The sequence below is a fragment of the Mastacembelus armatus genome, chromosome 22, assembly GCF_900324485.2.
Source record: "Mastacembelus armatus chromosome 22, fMasArm1.2, whole genome shotgun sequence".
Lineage (NCBI taxonomy): Eukaryota > Metazoa > Chordata > Actinopteri > Synbranchiformes > Mastacembelidae > Mastacembelus > Mastacembelus armatus.
This window is the reverse complement of record NC_046654.1, coordinates 4,758,510-4,781,510: the sequence shown is the minus strand read 5'-3', so window position 1 is coordinate 4,781,510 and position 23,001 is coordinate 4,758,510. Positions and strand designations below refer to the sequence as shown.

The window sequence follows — 23,001 nt, the reverse complement described above, 5'->3', positions numbered from 1 at the left end:
CAACTAAGTGACTTAAAAGCTTGCCACTCAATTACATCATGTAATGTAATGACGTTTGCTCACCTGGCTTTCAGATTAAGAAAAAATAAACTGCTCAGTCACTAAGGTGCTTTGAATGGTTATGAACAATTTTCATGTTTTGCGTTTTCCAGGAACGGAATATTTTCTCATGGTAACTGCTTTTTTTTTTGTTCTTTTTTAAAAAAAAAAAAAACAGGAAGTGTGGCAATCTGTGAAGCTTTTGAATTGTAATCCTGGTGTTAGAACTGGTTTGTTAACTGTTCCTATGTTGATTGGGTTTGCAGGGTCTCTCAGCTCCATAAGTCTTTGTTACACATTCAAACTGAAATTAAACAGTGGTTTTTACTGTTATATCAATTTGTTAATATTCTTCTTAAAGTGTGTAGGATTAGATAATTAAACAGACTAGACCTATTTCCAATGATTGGTTGATTAGTTATATATACACAAATGGAGGCGTTAATTCTTTAATTGATCTCTTCGGTCCATAGAACATCTGGATTTGTTCCAAAATGTGCGATGATGGTGTTCGCCGCTTCTCTTGTTTAAAGGTTTAGACCTGTTTTACCTGTTTCACTTCGAGGCAGTCCCTTTAAAACAACATTTAGGAATAAGAGCAGTGGAAAATTAGTTTGCTTTTGCCAGCGGCAGTTTGTTATCAACACAACAGCTAATGACTCAATATAATCTGATCTTACAGGTGTTCTGTGCTTTAGACCTGGGGCATAAACCACACACACACTGCTTTTTTTTAATTGTTGCCCTCTAATGTTGCAGATAGCTTTGGCAAAGATGCTTTAGACAGTAGACAGTTCTAAGAAGACATTTGGAACTCAATGAAGAACTTTCATATTTTTTCAGTCAACAATGTATCGGGTTTCATCTGCCTGGACCTGTTAGTGTAAACTACACAGATGGAAAACAAATGAACTATTCCACCCATGTTTTCACTAAACTAAAGCATGAGGGATATTCATGTGTATGCATTTCTGAATGTATACAAAACATGCTTTGTGCCCACTTTGCACAACAGAAAACATACTACTATCTTCTTATATGTATCAAAGCCTGGTCTTGCAGTTGTGGGATTTCATGACTTCCTTTTTTAATTACGTTCTTCGTATTTGCCCAAATGAGTTAAAAGACATCTTGGGCTATTGTATAGTTTAAAATGTGTAGAAAAATGTGCAGCTCAGAAAGATTCGAAAGGAAGCTCATTAAGACATTTGTGTACAATTTAGGAACATCAAATAAGTGTTAATAGGTGTATTAAGGGGAATTTTCATGGAACTAACCAGTCCAACCAGTGTCCTTTTACTCAGTAAATAAAGATTAGATTTCTTTCAAACTACAGCTTAAGTATATGTATATACTTCAATATGCATAATTCACTGTATCATTCATTATTTTTCCTCTCTGTAAATATATACAAATTCCCAAATTTGACTGAAATTATACAGCACCCGTGTTTTGAAACATCTGGTATATCAAATACTGAAATAAACTGTTGAATCACTTCCTCTGCAAATTCCTGCTGAGCATGTTTACGGTTTGTGGGTTGAAATTATATCTGGGTAGTTATGCTGCCAAACAGCAGCAATATACTTTCCTATTTCATGAGCTTGGTATTAGCCCTGCTGAATATATTCAGCACTGTGAGAGATTTGATTGCTGCTTGATTGAGAGCGTGCCATGTTAAAGAGCAATGCCCTGGTGTTAGCAAATTTAAGCTGAAGGGTAACACCACATTCTTAGTCTTTAAAAGGAGCTTGGTCTTGCCTAAGAAATGAACCCTCATGTCACTGAGGTTATCTCAGCTTGACAAGAGACAACAAATTTTTAACAGAAAGCCTGCATTACAAGCTGCAGGTGTGAGGCTTTAAAAACATGGGTGTCTACCTGGTAGGGAGGGCGGATCTAAAAGATTCTGTTGGGCGATAAGCTTCTTGGGGCTTGAAGCCTTCTAGTAACAGAAAGCTGGGATATCAAGATAAAACCCAAAATATTCTTTGTCAATTTGTTAGGTCCATCCTCCTAATGTAATGTATAATCTGCAGTTTTTGTTGAAAGTGTTTTTGCGAAGTGCTGATTCAACCATATAATTATTATGGAAGATGTGGTTCTGTTATACAGAGGTGTTCCTGCTATTTAGCCTACCCTCACTGATTTATATAGGATTGGCAAAATATTAGAAACATCTGTCAGTATGCTACAGTATAATTCAACATTTATAATCTTCAAGAAGGTCAGATTTGTCTGCAAGGATAATAGTTTTTATAATTTAGTGTTTGTGTTTGGCTTGTCTATTTTTACTATTTTTTAAACAATTGTTTGTAACTTCATGGTCATTTTGAATCAATTTTCACTTGTTTTGTCTGTTTTTTGTGTTTGGGGTTATATTTTCTGTTTAGTCAGTTTGTGTTTCAACAGTTTTATGTAATTTTACATCACTTTTTTTCTTGGTTTATTTTGTTTATGGTTGTTTTGTAGTCATTTGATTAAATTCCCATGGGCGAAGGAGGCCCGTTAACTAATCCATCCATGCATATGGCACAGAACAGCAGTAAATCTTCTCCACTGAAATGTTAGAACAGGGTAATGTTTGGCAGTTTTGATGATTAATTTTCTGACACCGGATCAACTGGCTGTTCAGCTCTTGACTACATCTTGTTTGATTAAAGTATTTGGTGGAACCTGACACGTCAAACGTTATGCAACAGTAACAGTCATCAGATTACTATGTGTAACATTTTATTTTCTCTTTCTTCAGCATCTTTGGCTTCTACAAAGGAATCCTGCCTCCGATTCTGGCAGAGACCCCAAAGAGAGCAGTCAAGGTGAGATAAAGGATGTACATGTTTGTTCATAGAAAGCTGCAAAGCATTCTGGGCTGTAACACAACCCTCAGCCTCTGGTTTTACTAAGAACTGCTCTACTGCCGTATGAAAACACTCCAACCACAGTTGCTCCAACATGGTACACACATGTTGATTAAACACATGATACCATTCGTCATGTCAGCCTCCTCTGCCACTCCTATTTGCTCTGTTAGCCTACCAAATATTGACTTACAAGCATTTACAGCAAACCTTCCCCTGAACCTGATCTTTTGATATTCATTAGTAGGGAGACTTGGCAACTCAGCTGCACGCTAACATGTAATGGGGTGACGGTGGTGGGAGCTGGTAGAGGGGTGCAGAGGCGGCCTGATGGCTGGTATAGAGCTGCTCTGTAATGAGATGCTGGAGAGGAGGATGTGTGAACTTTAAAAATAAGCACTCACACTGAGAAGATGGGGTAATCGCTCACACAGCGAACAAAGCTGCCTGATGGTGAGAAATGTCTGGAGTAAAGAATTAAAGCAAATTAAAGCTCAGATTAAAACGCCTCTTCTGGCATTTTGCCCTCTGCTCAGATAAACAAATCACTAGATGTGTCTGCTTGTGAGTGTGCATTAGACTCTTCTTCTTCTTCTTGACACTGAGGTCTAAAATTGGTGTAAATATGAAGCTTAATTTATACATGCTTATTGAGCTAACAAAATTCCCACTCAGGTTCCTCTTTCCTCTGGACTGCTTTTAAAATAACTACTTTTACTAGTGTGTACACTAGAGTGTACTTATATGCACGTGCATGTGTGTTGAGATGTCAGTTTATGCACTGTGACTTTCTGGCAGAACATTTATCCCAGTCTTTCCTCTTCAGTTTTTCACCTTTGAGCAATACAAGAAACTGCTGAAGATGACCCCTTTGTCTCCTGGAGTTGTGAGTATTCAACACAGAAACACCTGAATACACTCTCACCTGGAAAACAAACACACACACGTGCACAGGCAGGAAGAGCGTTGACACCCAGTGTCAAATATGAACGTTTCAGTTCACCTGCCAAAGGCTGGTAAAACAAAGACAATTGCCAAGTCAAATGAATTAATGTAAATGTAAACTTGCCTGTCAACGTACACTTTTCACTGCTGTTTCATATATAAATACAGGTAATGCATGAGTACATTCAGAAGATTTATTGCTCATTTGACATTTTTGACAGGTTTGTGAGTTTACTATTGTGAAATTGGTATACATATGACATATTTGATGTTTTTAGGTATATCATAGAGGGTACAATAAGAACAACTAGTCGGGTGCAATTCAGCATAAATTGTGTAGTTCTAAAACTGTGCTATCCTTGCCTGAACAAATGGATTGAGCCATGCATACAGCACACAACTGGGCATGATCGTGTTGTGGGGCTGTAGTTTAGGAACTTGATTTATAAAGTGTACTGTTGAAATAGACCACTGATTAGTGACTGGGGTGCAGTTGGAAAACAGAGATCAGTTGGACCTTTGCTAAGCAGCTTGGCACATATGGCTTAATTTCTGTGCCTGAGCATTTGTTGTATATGTAAGCTTCAAAGATTTTACAGACGTTTGGTTGGTACTGCTTTGTGTGAAGCCTGTGTAACTGTGAACCATTTTTATTACACAGCCAATGTTTTGTTTTATTGGCTTCCAGTGTGAGAAAATATTTGGTGATTAGCACAAAGAAAATATGAAAGCAGGAGGAAAGCTGCATGAAACTAAGACATTCAAATGTGGTCATCTTAAAACATTTACACACTCATGTGAAACTAAGTTTCAAAGTTTTGTTTTTTTGTTTTTTTTTACTGGTCTGGGACCGTTTTGATATTTATTTATTTAATTCATCGCACTGGATTTGAACTGACAGCAACTTCTGTGATTAAAATACAGACTCAAAACTGGGCAGATACTGTAACTATAGAACTGGTTGGTTTTGTCCACTGACAATTTCAATAAAGCTTATTCAAACAAGATGACTGTGTACTTAGCACTGTGGGCAAAAAGAGAGAAAGGCAGCATTACTTTGTGTCATTGTGCTAAAAAACATAAAGTACGAAGAAAGGCAGAAAAACATGTTGTCATGTTCGGTTTTATACCACAGCACTGTTTTATCTTTAACATGTAATATGCCACTTCAATAGTAATAAAACAAACTCACTACAGTTAATCCACTAATCTTCACACAGCAGCCATTTGGGAAATCAGACTGTGGAACCGATGAAAATCTTAAATGCCAGAAATTCATGTGACTGTCAAACAGCCAGATTGCTGATCGCTCAGGCAACTGACACCATAACCCCTCTAACCTGCACCGCAAACAACTGGTCTGACAATGAAATTGGTCAAGGGCAACCAGTTCAGGGTTTATGCCTTATCCATACAGTGTCTGCCTGTATTTAATATCAGGTTTTTAAATCTACATCAGATAAACTATGTCTGTGCAATATAAAGTGCATTGAATTTCTATGTAATTATGTGATTGGTATAAGTAAAATGCTTCATGATGTTTCAAAATGCATGATTTTTACTAAAAATGCAAAGATCTGAAATATTATAAACGCTACTTAAACCAAAAGTAAAGCCAAGATAATAAAATACATATAAACAGGCTCTACTGTATATTTGCTTAGCAGTTGTTAATTCTGGGCTTTCAGCACCAGAGGATGTAAAAGTGGTTTCAACCTTCTTGACTAATCTTTGTCTTATATTGAGTCAGAGTTTTAAGCCAGACAGATTCATGTTGCTGGGCTATGGTCACTACACACCACCTATTCAGGTGGCAGCCAGGTGTCAAGAATGATGGATGACTTACCTGTAGCTTAGTGCAAGGGCAGCCCCAGCACAGCACATATCCCCAGCTTGTTTTTGCAGCTATTGGTGGTGAAATCTTTACCTGTCTCATCCATCATGCTCTCTTCCCCTCCTCCTCTGCCTCCTTCACATTATCTCCTTCTTCCTCTTCTTCAAGTGCCTCCAATCTCAAGTACTGTAATCACATCAGATCATTAGTGTGAGAGAATTACAGATTGGGCTGAATGGTGCTCTCTCGCTCTCCTATTTAGCATGGCACAGCTGAATGCCTTCACTCTGATTAATGAGGACACACACAGTAATAATACAAATAAGGAATTAAAATGTGGCTGACTGGCTGTGTAAACATCACTAGGCATGTCTGAGAGGATGGGTCCTGGGGCTCTGACAGCAGGATAAAGAGGCAAGAAGAGTAATGAACTACAGACACATTCTTGACATGTTCCCATTACACTTCAGAGTACACAAGCACACAGTCACACACAGACATATACAACCTCATGCAAATGCATGTCCTGTCGCAACCTCCACTGCTAATTACATGTCAGGGTATACATTACTAAAACCTAGTGTGTTTATTACATCTTGTTATTATTAGAAAATAATTGATAATTCTGTGTTTTGTTTGACTTCCTTGCATTTATTTTTCTGCCTCAATGAATTGCAAACGGCTTTTTATTTTGTACACATTTCTAATTTCGTCATTTTGTTCAGCTTCCTTTCCTCCTGTCTGTCATCTTATATTTAGGCAAATGATAACAAAAGCAGGTGTCTTGTGTGTCTTTAACATTTGTCAAACAACAACAGTGGCAGGGCTGACATGTCCATTTCAAACAACTCAGAGACTTGGGAAACAAGTTTCTGAAAATGCGACCACAAATTGGCCTTACACTCCTATGGCCTGAGCAAGTTGGCAGTCTTCCTCCCTGTCTTTTCTCCACTGTCTTTACCCAAATATTATCTTCACATTCTCAGTCCTAAATCATGTCCATCTCCCCACCAGGCACTGTCTGCAGCAGGGCTTGGTGCAGGCTTGACTGAGGCTGTTGTCGTCAATCCGTTCGAAGTGGTGAAAGTCAGTCTCCAGGCCAACAGAGATTCCTTCAAAGAGGTTAATAGAAATAAAATACTGTCTTTACTTAAGTGTTTGTAATGTGCACATTTCTTTAGAGGCCCAGTGGTTTCATGTCAGCCTTTGACATGTCCTTTTGAATTCCCTCTCTCTAATACAGCAACCGTCTTCCTTCGCTCAAGCCAGACTTATCATTAAGTCAGACGGCTTTGGGCTCAAGGGTCTGAATAAAGGATTAACATCGACACTGGGACGCCACGGCGTTTTCAACATGATCTACTTTGGCTTCTATTTTAATGTGAAAGATGCTATCCCTACCAGCACGGTAATTATGCCAGTCAAAATCTATGATCACACTCTGACCTCCTGTTCTGGGTTTGACCACAAATTCAAACCCCAAAGCGAAGTGACAGAAAAGCCACTTTAGCTTTGGTGCTTGTAACCTTGACTACACTACAATTTTTCCTAACCTCAAGTTCTTTGATATACATGAATCCCAGCCACCTTGCCAGTGGGGAATAGCAAGTGTTTGACACTGTAATTAATTAGCCCGACTACCATGGCAAGAAGGAAGCGAAAATCAGAGAGAAGCTTGTAAGATCAGCGCCACTAATACCTCTTCTGTTTGCTCTTCATAACATCCTCAAAGTCTCAGATTACACATCCGGCAGGGCCTGATGGCCTAAACAAAAGTTAATTTTGTTTAATGGAAACATTACCATCCGCCAGTTCCACATGTACAAACTGCAGCATTAGATTAACTCCAATGAACTAATTGGAAGCAGACAACAGTACTATTTTCAAAAGGAGGTTTACAGTGGGAGTACTGGCCCTACTATATTTTCAACATTTTTCCAGTGACGCGTGATGTACAGAGAACTAAGTGGTCATCTTCTGTGAATGATAATTATGTGGCTGGGTGCCTCAAATAGCTCTCTTCTTAGATTGCGGCCATTGCTTTTGGGAAGGATCCATCAGCATGGACTTGGAATGATCCTGTTTGTGAGACGCTAACGACCGCCATTGTTGAGGCAGCATTGGATAAATATTGTGGCCTCTCGCAGCTTACAGGCTGAGCTGAGAGTGGCATCCCTCCAAAGCCCTTTTGTCTGCAACATGAGAAATGAGCTTGCAACTCAAACATGTCCATAGTCAAATTCAGCTGGCCACGCTCAGGCTTCTCTCATATCACATTTTAAATAGGACAGAGGAGACAAATAGCACACTTCTTTCAAGTCTATATGTGAGTAGATGTTTTTCTAAGGCTGTTAGGAAGTGGGTTGTTGGGTGTACTTAGGCTATAGGTATCCCCACATCCCACAAAAAAGTAGAAGAGGGATTAGCTGTTGATTTACCTCAGCTCTCAGGGTGTCCAGCCACTTGAGAAAGGCCTGGACCAGAGAGGCTGCTGTCATTTGTAAAAATATCCTGGCCAATTAGCTGTCAGAGCTCTCTGAGTCTGGGCTTCTTTGGTACAGTAATACCCCTGTGCCGAGTCACAGCCCAATTACCCAAATTGTCCCCATATGCCTCCCCAGTCTGCCTGCATGAACCCTGTTTATAAATCCTCTGTCTTGGCTCCCCAAAGAACATGTGCTTCTGCTCAGCCAATCAAATCACTGCACAACAGTCAGGAAGCACTAATCTGCCCCCCGCTACCATAAAATGATCAGGGCTTTCATGCCAGCTTTGCAATCATATGGACAAGCCCCCTCCTGGTCTCCCTCACTCACTTGCTCTCAAATATATATACACATAATGACCCGCTATCTATTTTGTCAACTTTGTGCCGCTACTTTATCTTTATTTATGTTTTGTGCCACCAGGTTAAACACCTGGTGCCCACACTAGAAGTGTTTCCAGTAAAATTGGGCCTGTTGACACTTTATTTAAATCCTGAATCTGCTTTTCTTTACCAGGACCCCACCCTTGAGTTCTTGAGGAAGTTTACTATTGGTTTGGTGTCTGGGACCATCTCTTCATGTGTGAACATTCCCTTTGACGTAGCCAAAAGCCGCATTCAAGGCCCCCAGCCAGTGCCAGGAGAGATCAAGTACCGCACCTGTTTCCAGACCATGGCACTGGTGTACCGAGAGGAGGGGTATGAACAAGGATACACAAATGACAGTGTGTCATTTATGCATCCAAGGATTAAAGAGCCACTTTGTCTGCTTTCTAAGCAATTGATAGTTATTTTCCAACCTGGCTGTCAGCAACCAACTGCAGCTACATGTTAGCAGCACTTGATTGTGTGGTGTAGGTTTCCTAGACTAACTACACGGGAAGTCCATGAATAGCTTGATGCAAAGCTGTGATCCGGTGATTGGAAACCGAATAGTGATGTTAGATTCTGGGCAGTATTACCCACGTGTGATCATACATTTCTGCAGAGTGTCAGTTGTACAGTGAATGTTAACATATTTTCAAGCCTCTGAGAATGACAACACTAAATGGAAGCTTCAAGGAAAGATTTATGTTATGTTAGCAAATGCCCCAGGCTTTCTACTTTCCCCCATGGAGCTCTGCTAGACAAGGGGCAGGGAGATGTTTGTAGTTAGTGGACGCAGGAGCCTTGGGGGCTACAGCAAGAACGGTACTGAAACACTGTCGTCGCAGGGGTGCGTGGAGGGTGCCCCCTCCGCCACATCCAGTCCCTGCTCTAACACAACACAGTCCCAGCTAATTAGTGGTCCCTATGGGAGATGTCGTTAAGCAGACCCTAACGAGCCGCGCGGCGCTCCACGGGTCAATCTAATCAGACAGAGGGCCAGGGAGGAAGTGGGTCGAGCCTTATTAACGCCATCAGTGGCGGGGGCAGGGAGCGGGACAGGGAGCACGAGGCGGAGGCAGGGAGCTGCTGATCACCTTGAATGCATTAAGGGGCAGGTACTCATCAATGCTGGCCCTTAGACTTACAACTATGTACCTGACTGGTGAGAGACAGGCAGACCAGAAGACAGAGAGGCAAGACCTCATTCATTCCAGTCTTTATATACACATAAATGTCCACAGGCACACATACCAATTGTAGGAATATGTGGGAGAAGTATTAATTTTACAGTAAAAATAGTGCTACCACAGTACAGAAATACTCTCTTACAAGTAAGTCATGCATTTAAAGTTTTACGTATGTAAGTGTGTATCTGTGCGCCACTTTAATCTTGCAGTTGGTAAATAAAGGCTGTATAGTAAAGTAGCAGTAAATACAGGAGATATTGTAAAGTGAATGCAAGTATAAATATATTCTCTACTCAAACTGAAATCTTCATAATATTTACATATTCTGGATTACAGTTATGGTTATTTGGTGTTTGTTTAATGTTTGGTTTCTTTTTTATAGGTATTTGGCATTATATAAAGGGTTGGTGCCCAAGATAATGAGGCTTGGACCAGGTAAATAAAATATGTTTATAACCTCAGATTATGTTAAAGATAAAAAATGTTTAGTTTGAACTTGATATATAGTTTTTGTTGCAATAGGTCTTGAGATTAATTATATTTCTATGTACTTTACATCTGTATTTTTATGTGGCAGGAAAAATTGTATATCTATAATGTGTTCCTTAGAAACCTAACTTGCTGGGCCTCTGAAACTGCATTTTAGGTCACATGACGCTAACTATCAGCTTACATTGGCTGGATAGATTGTTCTACTTAATCACTACCATGGACATGTGGGTTTATTCACTGTGGCTTCTATGTTCTATTACAGGTGGAGCAGTGATGCTGCTGGTCTATGAATATGTGTCTGGGTGGTTGCAGAAGAACTGGTAACAAAAAGTGTGCCACATTGCTAGTAATGTTACCTGATATCGGTAACATGACCAAAAAACTTTTTCTTTCAGTTTGTTTACCTTAAAAACTGAGCACTACTCTGCAAAAATACTAACTCATCATTTCAACTTATCTTAGAAAAAACAGTTTTCTAAAAAGAAACCCACATCTTCATTTAAATCATTTTCTCAGGAATTTTAAACAGCAGCAATATTTGACAGTTGGCATATATATTTTTAATATAAAACTGGGTTTTAACATTGGATCAACAGGTTTTAAAGGCCATTGATGCTATTTTGTCAGTCAGCTTCTTACTTTGGATACTGGTGCTCTACATGCATATATGATTTTCTTTCAAATACTTTGGTTACTTGATAGATTTTTGTCATTTTCTCTCTGCTCTTCTCACTGGTTTAAAGTGGATGGTGCTCACTTGGGGGAAAAGTAAAAGTCTTAAGTGGAGAAGTAAGCAATATTTTAATCAGCCTAATAACAGTTGAGTTGTGGTTTGCTCATGTTGGTCAGACTCAGTCTTAATCAGGCAGATTATATGTTTATGCTAGACTCAAAGCCTAAACATTTTTTTAATTAGAATTGACTCTAGTTGTTGCTTTGTTTAGTCATAAACACATCGTTTTGGGGTAGAAATACTCAATGTTACGTTTTTTAGCTTTAATGATAAGATCAAATAAAATATCACAAGTGGATTGAAAGCATGTTTTAAATGACAAACAAAAAAGAACTCAGCTTTAGATCTATTATAGAACACCTAAGTATACAAAATATTTTTATTATATTGCATTCCAGCCAGTGACAAAACTTCAACCTGTCCAGACCTCTACTGGACAGACAAATATATCTCAGATCTTAATCTGCCTGTTCTGCCAGTACATACACCCGCTACAGCCATGGAAGTACACATTTTGTACCTGCTATCTATATGTATACTTCTTTCACATCACATATACATAATTCCAAATATATACAATGACCAGACCCATAATACAGAATTTTCAGACAAACCAAACAGCTGTGATAGTGCCTAATAATTTTTAATAAGAATTAGGGTGTTTGTTTTTTTTATACACTAATATTGTTGAGGCCTGTTGTTATGATTCTTTGTGTATGACTGATATTTTATACACCTCTTTTAAATTGGACTAGTGTGAAATTGTACATTTTTATTGGAAAAAAATTGTTAATTTGATTTAAATACTAGCAAAATGTGTGTAAAATGATTACATCTACAGTTAAATAAAAAATTTTTTTTTTAAAACCTCTGTGTGTGTGTGTGCGTGCGTGTGTGTGTTCTGTATGGTTGTGTGTGTGTGTGTGCCCGTCCATGCGTGCGTGTTCTGTACGGTTGTGTAGTTGCGTGTGTGTGTTCTCAGTAAGCTTGGCATTGATATAAGCATATCACCTTTTTCTTCATCTTTCCCCCATTGGAGCACTTTGTTATTTGAGAAGCTGTATTGGCCAACCAGGTGTCAGTCTTTTTGCTGTCTGTGCTGGGAAGTCAGTGCATGAGTGTAGCTTCAGTGCAGGCTAAAACAACAAGCTTAAGAAATTCAAATGTGGCTGCATATCTGGAGCCACATTTTGTCCTGCCAGTCTATCTCCTACACAAATATGCACACTCACACAAATGCAAAAACACACACACACCTGTTGCACAGCCTTGGGGCTAGTGGCTGATCTCTGAGAGACCCATCTTATTCTCATCTGGTAGTTGCTTACATTGAGCCACGTTGGCATTTGACAGTCATCATTAATGTCAGTTTGTCTGCCAAAATGCAAAGGCTCCTGTTTTTTTGCCCAGGGGCCTGTGGTGATAGACTAACTACTGCAGCTTGCAGACTGATGGAACTATAAGTGCGTAACCTGTCCTTTCTGCAATGGCGTGCTGTGTGCTTATGTTTGTTTCAGACTTGACAACTTGTAACATGTGCTGCGTGTGTTGCTGGTAGCTAAGCAACAGAGCCACCCTTCACCTGGATTCTCTGCACCACGTTGATCGTAAATCTTTAGTGGCGAAGTCCCTCTCTCCTCCTTTTCTTTACACCCTTTCCCATGTTTGTTCCTCATCTTCACCCATAACATTTCTATGTAATTGCTCACCTTTGACAATCCTGCATGGCTGTACCTGTCTTTTACAATGCAGATGTGGTTAATAAGATGGGCAGATTTACACTTTGTGTAAAAAAGCAATGATTTTCATTTCCTTACGTGAGCCTCTTGCATACATACCAGACATGTTGTGATTTTCCAAGCACAGTTGAATTTTTTTTTTTTTTTTCTTTTCTTGAGGTTGTACTCACCTGTCTCCCCAGTGTTGCTGTTTTAAGGCATTAAGAAAACATTCTGGTGGTTGTCAGCTTCTTTTAAAAATGTTCATTGAGCAGAAACACGCATGAAGTCCTGCGTTCACCCAGTGTTACATACTCTGCTCTTTGTTACTCTGCAAATGGCTGTCTTGTTTCTGATTGCATGTGGAGAAGTAAAGATAACCATATGACACTGAAGTCAGACTCAACATAATTAATTACAAACACGTGTCTGCCCCTATTTTTAAAACTACGCCTTTTAGACCTCGCGTCCATAAAGCTGACCAACATTAGACTACAAGAGCAGGGATTATTAGACTTTCGAGAAGCTATTCGTCCTGTCTAGAACACACACTGTTCCTATTTTTTTTAAATACTGGTGTCAATTAGGACAACCACATTTTAATTTTGTTGTATGAGTCAGAGGAGACTAACAAGACTGTGCACAGTTCGAGTAGCGTAGTTAAAAGGAAACGCCGTTTGGCCTTGTTGTGTGTAGGCTGAGGTAAGAAAAACAGCATATGATGACATTTTTTGCCACTCAGAGTTAACTATCATTTGCGATGGATGTAAAAGGGTGGATGGTACAGTGAATGTATGAACGTCACGTTCCTGTGATGTGGTTCATATACGGTCAAAGCAACACTACGATCCCTGAGCAACGGTCCGTGACCACTGGATGCGGGGAAGAATGCTTTCCAAGTCAAATCAGTTCCTGCGTGTGGAGGATTGTTGACACTGTCACATGGGTGGACTGTTTATGCTGTACCACAGGAGGAATGGAAATATAGGGTCACAACCAACTACCTGCTGAACCTCCAGAAGCAGGTAATACTATGTAAAAGAGCAGTTGATGACTTATATCAAGTTATCAATCAACAGCTATGTGTCTGGAACCTGCTGTTTAAATCTCTGGTTTCCACTGCAGAGCTAGACAGGACTTGCCAGGCTCACTCATAATTTATTACACTATGCTCTCTCCACCTCCCCCTCGAAACTTTTAGAAAGTATTTTTGCATAATTTTGCAAACATGTCATTAGTCAGCTGGCCTGTGTGCCTTTTTGGTAATAAACAGGTTGAGTTGGCTCTGACAAGCCCTGCTTAGTCCTTTTGTGGCTGCTGAAAGTTCGCGTTTGGGTCACAAGTCTGATGACCTTAGAGACCGCAGGCCAATGAGCCTATTTGTGGGTCTTTGAATGTACATGGACTCCACCTCACCCCAGAATTGTGGGAGTCCTCGGCATACAGATCTCAGGTTTTAACGCAACAGTGATGTTCTAATTTATTGTGTCTCACATACGCCTAAGTCCAAATGCCAGATTACTTTTCACAGAACACTTGACTCGAGAATCACTGGAAATTATAATTCATGACAGAAGACCTTCACTATTATTTACAAAGGGTAGGAAAGCTTTTCAAAGAATACTGCATCCCAGGAGAATTTTACTGGAGGTAGTTCTTTTTTTCCTACATTTAACAATATAAACAGTAAGATTAGGAGATATCATGTATTTTGTTAATAATACAGCAAATTAAATTTAGATCATTTCGCAATCTACATAAAATATTTGCTTTAGACTAGATTTATTTGCGAAAAGTGCAATATATTTTGGACTAATTATGATCAAATACATAATAGATTTTGTTATTCTTTTGTTGCTGAGATAACACCAACACATATTTTTTATGACTATAGAAAGGCCCCTATTTAGTGGAGCCTGTTGTTGTGAGGGGACATGAGGGGACATGTACCTGATCTGTGCTATTTTATGGCCAGAAGATTTTATGAAAATTGCTTTGTGTGTGTGTGTGTGTGTGTGTGTGTGTGTGTGTGTGTGTGTGTGTGTGTGTGTGTGTGTGTGTGTGTGTGTGTGTGTGTGTGTGTGTGTGTGTGTGTGTGTGTGTGTGTGTGTGTGTGTGTGTGTGTGTGTGTGTGTGTGAGAAGCATTTCGGCTGATCTTTCCTGTTGAGTTGCGACACATAATAGAAAATACAGGCCTTGTATCAGCACACACACTGAAGTTTTTTTATGAAAAGCAGTTTCCTGCTCATGTAAAACAGTCTACAATGCCCTGAATTTAGCATCACTACATTGCCAGAAAGAAAGATAATGGAAAGACAAATATTTTTTTAGCTGTGATATACTTCTTTCGTTCTCAGACTAAAAAGTGTTGCGGATTCTCTGCAAACAACCGGAGAACTCCATGAAGACCAACAACAGCCAAACAATTTAATAAGATACATTCAATTTCATTGTGCAACATTTGTCAATTGTTAATTCTCTATAGACTCGAACATAAGATCAATGCCAATTTTGTCTAAACACGCGTGGAGATTCCCATGCTGTCGTATAAGGCTAATTGCACTTCATTCAACGTACCTTAATCTAATAAATAAACTCCTCTCTTCTCTCGCTCTGGCATAGGCTACATTTTTAGAGAAGTGGGAAAACGATGCACCATAAGACAGTTACTTTTATAAAAACATAACAAAAAGCATACAAACATACAAAAATGAGCAATTAATAAGCACCCTGAAACACTAATGCAAAGTTTTTTCCCCTCTTCTTTGATTGCTTATTCATGAAGTTATACATTACCCCATCTTGCCCAAAGACATTTGCAGAAGTGTGCAGTAAAGAATCTGAGAGGGATTGTGTTGATGGGTGGTAGCAGTCATACATCAGTCCTTCAGTACACCTCTCCTGCAAGTTATTTCAGACAGGTTTGTAGTACAAATTGACAGAGTGTTTTTTTTCCTTGGGTCTCTTTGGTCTGAGTGTAGCTGGAAGGAGGAGGGTAGGTCATGTACAGAACAGTACAAATATGGATCCTGGGGCTGAGTCCTTCATAGAAAACAGGCAGTGGGAGTAAGATGCAGTGACAGGGGACAAACTTGTCTCCTGTCCTCACCACTTCTCTCGCCATCCCTACCCCTTCCTTCCCCCCTCTTTCTCCTATTAGTCTGTGGAGGTGACTTCACAGCACCGAGGCGGTGACTGGGTGAATGGAGTCACGGTTGGCTGTCATGCTCTTGAAGGCCAAAGGGGTGGCGATGTCACAGCTGTGGGGAGATAGAGCACTGCCACTGCCCGGCTGCCATGTGGGTCCGGTCACATAGGCCGACGTGGTGGCGCTGTACCCCATGTAGGGTGACACTTGGGTGGGATGGTGGTAGGGAGGGATGCTGGGCGCTGTGACATAGCTGTTCACTGTGGGCAATCCATTCGGCGTCTGAGAATAAAAGACATTAGCAGGTGAAAATTTGTTTTGAAGATCTGATAAGTCACTGATAGTTTGGCTGCATCTTTAGAAAAGAAATCCTGGTTAATGATTTTTATTATTGTGTTTTCTCATCATTGGGAAATAGAAATAAATCACTAATAAGGTACACTTCTTTTTTTTTTTTTTTTTTTAGCTGTTAGTGAGCCGCCAATCCAGGTAGACAATCAGCTGAGCAGTGTGGAAAGCTGTAAAAGAAAGTGAAAGGAAAAGTAACGTTGGTTGAATTATAAACATCAGAGACTTAGATTCTAACTTCAGTCACCACATAAAAAACCCATTTTCCTGATTTTGATGAAAGTATGAATGATCAATTATGCGCACTCATGCCCCTGGAACATATTAAACATGTCTAAAAACCATAAATGCATGATTGCCCGTCTGTATGTGGGACTTGTTTTCCACCCCAAAGTGGACGTTTCTCTGGCGGCGTTGATATACCGCGGCAGAAGATGGGAGACAGGGTGGTTGAGGGTGCCACAAAACAGATGTCATGAGAGATTGAGAGTGAAAGGGCAGGAAGAGGGGAAATATGATAGAGAATGAGGCAAATACAGGGTTCGAAGCATGAATGGGCTTTGCTTCCCTGGCACAGCGACAGGACTTAACTTGAGGAATTTACCAAAGCATTTCAACAGGGAGGCCGAATTTCTGTTCCTGGGTGGTCTGCAACTACTGAGAATTATTTCTACAATTGGGATCTTTTCTGTTTCTCTGACTTCTTTTGATAGACTTGCTCAACTGGCAGAGTCACTGTTTCTCTAAAACAGATTAAAATAAAATTACACTCTACACCGACATTTGTGGTGATTGTAAAACATAACTATAGAGAGGAAAAACTTCATTCGTGTGTATATGCATGCTCCTGTGGGTGTGTGTTGGGTGACTGTGGGTGTCTGTGGGTGCTTTTATGGGTGTTTTGTGTCTTCACTTGGTTCCCTGATACTGCAGCTAATTTCATAAAATGCCATACAAGCTTTAATGCAGTCTATACAATAATGTTTTTTTTTCCATTTAGACCAGTTGGTATAGTTAAATATTTTTCCAAAGATTTTGACACTTTCCATTAATGGAAAGTAAAACATTTAACATATGCATATGCAGACAGGCTGCAGTGCATACCTATGTGCAAAATAACAGGAAACACTTTTCAGTATAATGGAATCCACTACTACAAGAACACCACTAACTACAGCTTAGACTCGACACCTGAGACAAAGTCAACACCGTTTAAAAGGTTTACGAAGGGTGTATTTATGGCTGTGCTGTTGTATCAGATTACACCATTTGTTTAGGTGTACCTGTTATTTTGTCCAGCCCTCCTCCACTACCCATTATCTAAGTGAATGTGTTTGTACATACTATCATGCCTGAGAATTTAGGTTTATTTAATATGCCCCCTAAATTATTTAAAATATGTTATCTAACGAATTCACTTTCAGTTTTTATGCACTGCATTTAATGGTCCAACAGCTCCATGCATGTCATATTAGGTTAATACTAGATTGGGGTTAGGTTTCTTATCTCTCAATGAAAAGATGTTATTAGAATATCTGCGCTATTTTTTTGTGTCATTTTAAAATTACCAGTTAAATAAACCCTGAGTTGCAGAATGAATAATAACACTAAAAGACCAACGCCATTCAGACAGATAATTACACCTCATATAGCTTCACCTCGCCACGCTCTCATTACGATATTTATATTTCAAATCAGTCATTAAAATGTTCGAGTATGCTCTCGCGATAATGCTCTCGCGACTGAGGTGATCTCTTTAAATCTCTTTTAATGATGCTTTATATATAATGAGACTTTAATTATCTCTTCTTCCAGAGAAAACCCTGACGCTCCCATGGGTGCGCCTGCCCTCTGAACAGCGCCTAAGTTTCTAACCGAGGCCTTTGGTCTTGGAAAGCGATGTGTTTTGGGCTCAGAAATAACATTTCATTGTCCAGGTTGAAAGGACTTTACAATCAGTCTATAGGAAAACAAGAAAATGTGTTTTCAAACGCAACACAAACACAAACTGCAGATCTATTTAGCTTCAGATCTGCAGCCTGCAATAGCTGCCTGTATAAATCTGAGTGACAGAGCACCGCTAATCCCCCAGTCTTCTGGTGGACCAGCACTTAATTCACCATTCTTTGATTTTCATGCAGTAAACTCTGTAATTTATAGAGTTGTTATTTTCTGCATTTAATGGCTGACTTGTGTTTTTGCACAGCTGCTTGGCTAACCGCTCACAGCCAGTGTACCCAGTTTGTGCAGTAACTTTAAAACGCGCCTAATCTTGCAGCATCAGCCCTGTTTTCTGTGCAATGAGCGTGAAAACTCATCCGTGATAAAGTGGCAAAATAATGCGGCATGAAACGGTTTTTTGTCTGTAACGAGAATCGCCTGCCCATTAAAATAAGAGGGAAATACACAAGTACGCATGCGCATCCACAGGCTTTCATCATTTATTATCTAATCTAGAAATAAAAAAATAAAAGTATGAAGAGACGTTTTCATAAACTCTTAAAATGAGTTTTTGATATGAAAGTAGAGACAAACATGAAAAATATATTGGCCTATCTATACAGGCGAGTTCTTGCCCATTAAAATAACACAAATAATGTAAAAACGCAGAAATTCTGCGTCGACGGGTTGTTCATCTTTTTATTTAAGACAACTATTTGCACGTTTATTTATTAGCTATAACAAATCGATGCAACGCAATGAATAGTCCTACTTCTAAAATACAGGCCTGCTCGACAAACACAGCTGATTAAGATTATTTTATTTTATTTATTTATTTTCCCAGTCTCTTTCTGTGTGTGAAGTACACTACAATTCATTTTAAAAAATCAACAAGCTTGAAAACTAAAAGCAAAGCAGTAACTGTGCTATTCAAAAGTTAACCTGCTAAATATGAAATCATTTCAGCTGTAGCCTGCTGACTTATGAAAGCACTGGCCATGCAGCAGGACCTGCAGGAGAGTCAAAATGCACCCAGCTAGTCAACAGAAGGAGCGCATTACTGCTGTGGAAGGGGAAAACTCGCAGGTCACATAATTATTAAAATATTATCAAAATACTCAACACTGCAATTAGACGAACAGGCTGATTGTCAGAAGTTTGGACAGACTGATTTTACTTTTTTTGTTACAAAAAATGAGGTGTGTCCATTTTTTTTTTTTTTACCTGTGTGTATTTTGCTTCAGGTTCTAAATGCGGTTTATCCACGCCATTGACTAGTGGAGAGCTTGCTGCTGGGAAATTAGTCCTGTTTATAGCGCTCCATTCTTCTAGTTTGGCGCTGGGAAAGGATGGACTGTCACTAACTGGGGGGCAAAAGAGAAAGAGAGAAGAGAGGAAAGTCAAAGAGGAGTTCGTAAGTTTAGAGAAAAAGCTTCGCACAGGCCGCTGCTTCTCATGCAGGCACCAGGCCCAGGATAGGCATGTTGCAGGAGACACAAAATGATTTGCCATTTTACGCATAAGTAGATAGTGAGCTTTAGTGTGTGTGATGTATTTATAAAACGTTTGTGTTCTTCGTCACAAAATATCAGTTTAGTATTAAGGCTATTATATAATTTACATAATCAAATTATTTTTCTTTTTAATTGTCTGCAAGTGAGACGTTTTATTAAAATATAAGGCTGAGATATTTTCTGTTTTCTTAAACTTAACCAGGCTGTGAAGTGAAATTCTCAAGTAAATGTGCTCAGAATGAATGAAACTAAATGTTTGTGTTCCTGCTGCAGATCAGACTGAGGCCCAGCTGAAAGCAGGGAAAGGTGTAAGACGCCTTTGTGGTGAGCCGGGGTCATTTTAACCAAAACGTCTTCCTGCAGGAGATAAATAAGATTTACTTCCTCTATCTAGCTCCTTTGTGCGTGATGCGTATTATACACGGTTCCCAACGCATAGAGCAGTGAGAGAATGGCCACCTACGTTACAGCTGAACGAAGAGCTTTTTAAAAATCTGCGTGTTGGACATGTTCAAAGTGTATATTGATGCATGTTACTGAGCTCACCCACAGCTTTTTGCTCCTGCACTGTGTATTCCCGAAGCCCATCCAATAGATTAGTTAAAATCACTCATATTTTAAGGCGATTTAGTCTGCACATTATGTTGTTTCTCTTTTAATTAGGACATGTCATTTTTCATACATTTGAAATGTATAAATAATCTGAGTGGTGACGCTGCTGGTGCAAATATGCTCTCGTGACACCAAATGTCCTTAATCATAATTGAACCTACTTTCTAAAAACTGCTAGAAACATCTGCTAATAATTTAGAAATACAAAGGTTGTTTATAAAGGCAGTTTTTCAAAGCACATCCCTCCCCTTATGATTTCTTCTTGATATCTGCCTTACATGTGTCTTGTCTAAATTGCCCGAGTTCCGTTTCAGTATAGAGGTGGAAGTGGAGAGCAGGCCGGGGCGTCTTGGCTCATCCTGACAGCAGGACCCCTGCAATGGACTGACAACACTTCCCCTTCTGCCACTGGAAAACACGCTCTAAGAAAATCTCTTCACAAGAGCGAGCCGACCATTAACACTGATTTATGCCGGATCCTGTTTCACTGTTTCCAAAACAGTCGTGGTCTTGTTGAGCGCAGTTATCTGGGCCTACCTGCATGTGACACGTATACGATAAACATAACACATGCAGCAGAAAATTTATCTGTGTGTACTGAGCCTCGCAGGTCTGAATCACGGTTAAACCGGCTCACTAAGAACCCCTGTACAAAATGTCTGGCTCCAAGTCATGGCAGACATTCCCCGCCACCTCATTTTGATGCACTTCATCTCACCGCCTTTTCCTCCGCTATCCTTCTAATATTCCACATCCGCCTCTTAATTATTAAAACAAGCCCAACCATCTGTTTCTGAACTAACCTGCCTCCCTTTCAAATTATATCAACAGGCAGGTCAAATGGCATTTAAACTCTCTCCGTACAAGCCTGTGAGGGTATCATGTCCCCAAAGTTACTTTTAGAGGCCAATAAAAACAATTAGAGTAACTGAAAAGAAAAACAACACCCCTTCTCTCTTTCAACCATACACACATTCACACTCTCGCGCGCAGAAGCTGAATAAATGCAGTGATTTAAAGAAACGAAATCGCATCCGTGCAGCCATGCTTACTTTGTTGCTCTGTGATAGACCGTATCCCCAGAATATCTGTTACTGAGTGCGAGGAAGGCCATATCCTGTGCATGGCCATGTGTCCGGGAAGGGTGGGCATGCCAGGGGGAGTGGGCACTTTGGAAGTCGGGTATGAGTATAAGTGGTTGTAGGGTAACGTTGGTTGTGGCGTTGGATGAGGCGCCTGCTTGCCCGACTCATACTGGCTCTGCTGGGACAGATTCCCGATCTTGTTGCGGAGGATCCGACTGATGGAGCTGACGGAGGGGAGGTTGAACTTGTCGCAAACGCCGTCGGCGAGTAGCCTGTCCCGGATTTCCCAGGCAAAAATCCCCGGGTCTCTCTGTTTGTATGTCCGTATGTGCTTTACCACGGTGGGTGTGGTGACCCGCGGCTTGCTGCCTCCAATGGCCCCCGGGAGGATGGAACCGGTCTCATTGTAGCGGGCCAGGATCTTACTGACGCAGCCGTGGGAGACGCGCAGCTGTCTGCTAATGTCACAGGGTCGAATCCCGAGCTGGGCCAGCTCTACTATCCTGAGCCGGATGGCGTTGGGGAGCGGCCTGCCGTTCACGAAAACACCGCCGAGTTGGTTTACCTCACCGAAGGCTGGCTCTGGTGTCAAAAACAAACACACAAAAGCACGGAACAATGAGGCAGCAGTTAGGTAACCAAACCAAGGCCCATCACAGACTGCTAATAACCAGAGTTCAAATAGTTATTGGTAGGAGTTTATAATTCTTAGCATGAATACAATTATAAACGAGCAAATAAATTGTGTTTAAAGTTGTCTATTCCTGGTTTATATCATTTATAAGAACATGGAAGAACAAATATTCTTTTAATGCAGGTTCATGGTTGACCAGCTTTACGCAGGAGTGCAGCTTTTACAGCATGAAGGTAATTTAATGAAAATCTGTTCACTCCAAATCACATAGTTTAGTTATGTGTAGTTTGCTTGTGAAAGTACCAACTAATAGTTTGACTTATCGTTGCCGCGCGCACAGGCTAAACTTTACGGTTATCCAGTAGTCAGTGCCAAAACTTATGCGTAACTGACACATGTAATAATTCAGCTTGCTGGTTTCTTCCCACTGGGTTAACAACTAAACTGACCCGTCAAAACATCACAGACAGACAGTAACGCTCTATATTTCCCCACCTTGCCGTAGGACGTTGGACCGTTCGCTGCATCCCTGACAAGAAAAAAACGATCCAACACCGAACTCACCCATCGTGTTAAAGCCGCAAAAGAAGAATACGGTGTCCGCTTTGTGCCTCCTGCGTGGATCCTGCTCCGCGTCCAGCGTGTCCACTGTCCACAACCGCGTCCAAGAAAACCTTCTTGTGCGATTAAGAACAAGAGGGACAAAATTCTCGATCTGTTTCCTGACGGCGCCGGAGACAGGCTTACATTTCAATCTGTTGAAATCAGTAGGCTGGACTTCCAACGCTTCTCTCACGCTGATTGGCTCGGCTTGCCAGTAGAGTTTTCAGCTTGCACAGAGCTAAGTTGCCATTGGTCAAAAGTTTGACATGACAAGTCCAGAGAGATTCGCCCCCAATCGCCCTCCTCGTTTTGCTTTCTCCCCTCAGAAAGCAAAGCTGGGATATACCACCATGAATGTGTTTGTCACCGACACAGATAGGGTGAGCATAATGCAGGATCAAGATTCTGGATCAGATTCTGCACCTTTTCAGGAGTGATGTGACGCTAAATAA

At 40.4% G+C, this 23,001-nt stretch overlaps 2 protein-coding genes across 3 annotated transcripts in view; one reads left to right on the top strand and one right to left on the bottom strand.

Annotated features, from left to right (window-relative positions):
• The window catches only part of slc25a21 (solute carrier family 25 member 21), a 76,648-nt gene extending 64,836 nt beyond the window's left edge, over window positions 1-11,812 (top strand). For both annotated transcript variants that reach the window (XM_026310364.2, XM_026310353.2), the window contains exons 5-11: window positions 2,792-2,858; window positions 3,727-3,786; window positions 6,694-6,801; window positions 6,923-7,087; window positions 8,682-8,863; window positions 10,103-10,155; window positions 10,475-11,812. In XM_026310364.2, coding sequence (XP_026166149.1) covers window positions 2,792-2,858; window positions 3,727-3,786; window positions 6,694-6,801; window positions 6,923-7,087; window positions 8,682-8,863; window positions 10,103-10,155; window positions 10,475-10,536 — 697 coding nt within the window. In that variant the 3' untranslated portion in view covers window positions 10,537-11,812. The remainder of the gene's footprint in view (window positions 1-2,791; window positions 2,859-3,726; window positions 3,787-6,693; window positions 6,802-6,922; window positions 7,088-8,681; window positions 8,864-10,102; window positions 10,156-10,474) is intronic.
• Window positions 11,813-15,212: 3,400 nt separating this feature from the next.
• Window positions 15,213-22,695, bottom strand: pax9 (paired box 9). Its single transcript, XM_026303892.1, has 4 exons — window positions 22,442-22,695; window positions 21,280-21,894; window positions 19,326-19,465; window positions 15,213-16,094 (listed from the first exon to the last, which is right to left on the bottom strand). The coding sequence occupies exons 1-4, from the start codon at window positions 22,512-22,514 to the stop codon at window positions 15,840-15,842; spliced, it is 1,083 nt and encodes a 360-aa protein (XP_026159677.1). The 5' UTR covers window positions 22,515-22,695; the 3' UTR covers window positions 15,213-15,839.
• Window positions 22,696-23,001: the final 306 nt, after the last annotated feature.

What these genes read in the sequence shown, in the direction of transcription:
- pax9 (XM_026303892.1), bottom strand. Translation starts at nt 22,514, where the DNA reads ATGGGTGAGTTCGGTGTTGGATCGTTTTTTTCTTGTCAGGGATGCAGC. An exon ending in GTCCAACGTCCTACGGCAAG is followed by an intron (nt 21,895 to 22,441) that starts GTGGGGAAATAT and finishes TTTTGACACCAG; the next exon opens with AGCCAGCCTTCGGTGAGGTA. An exon ending in CTGAAGCAAAATACACACAG is followed by an intron (nt 16,095 to 19,325) that starts GTAAAAAAAAAA and finishes TTTTATTCTCAG; the next exon opens with ACGCCGAATGGATTGCCCAC.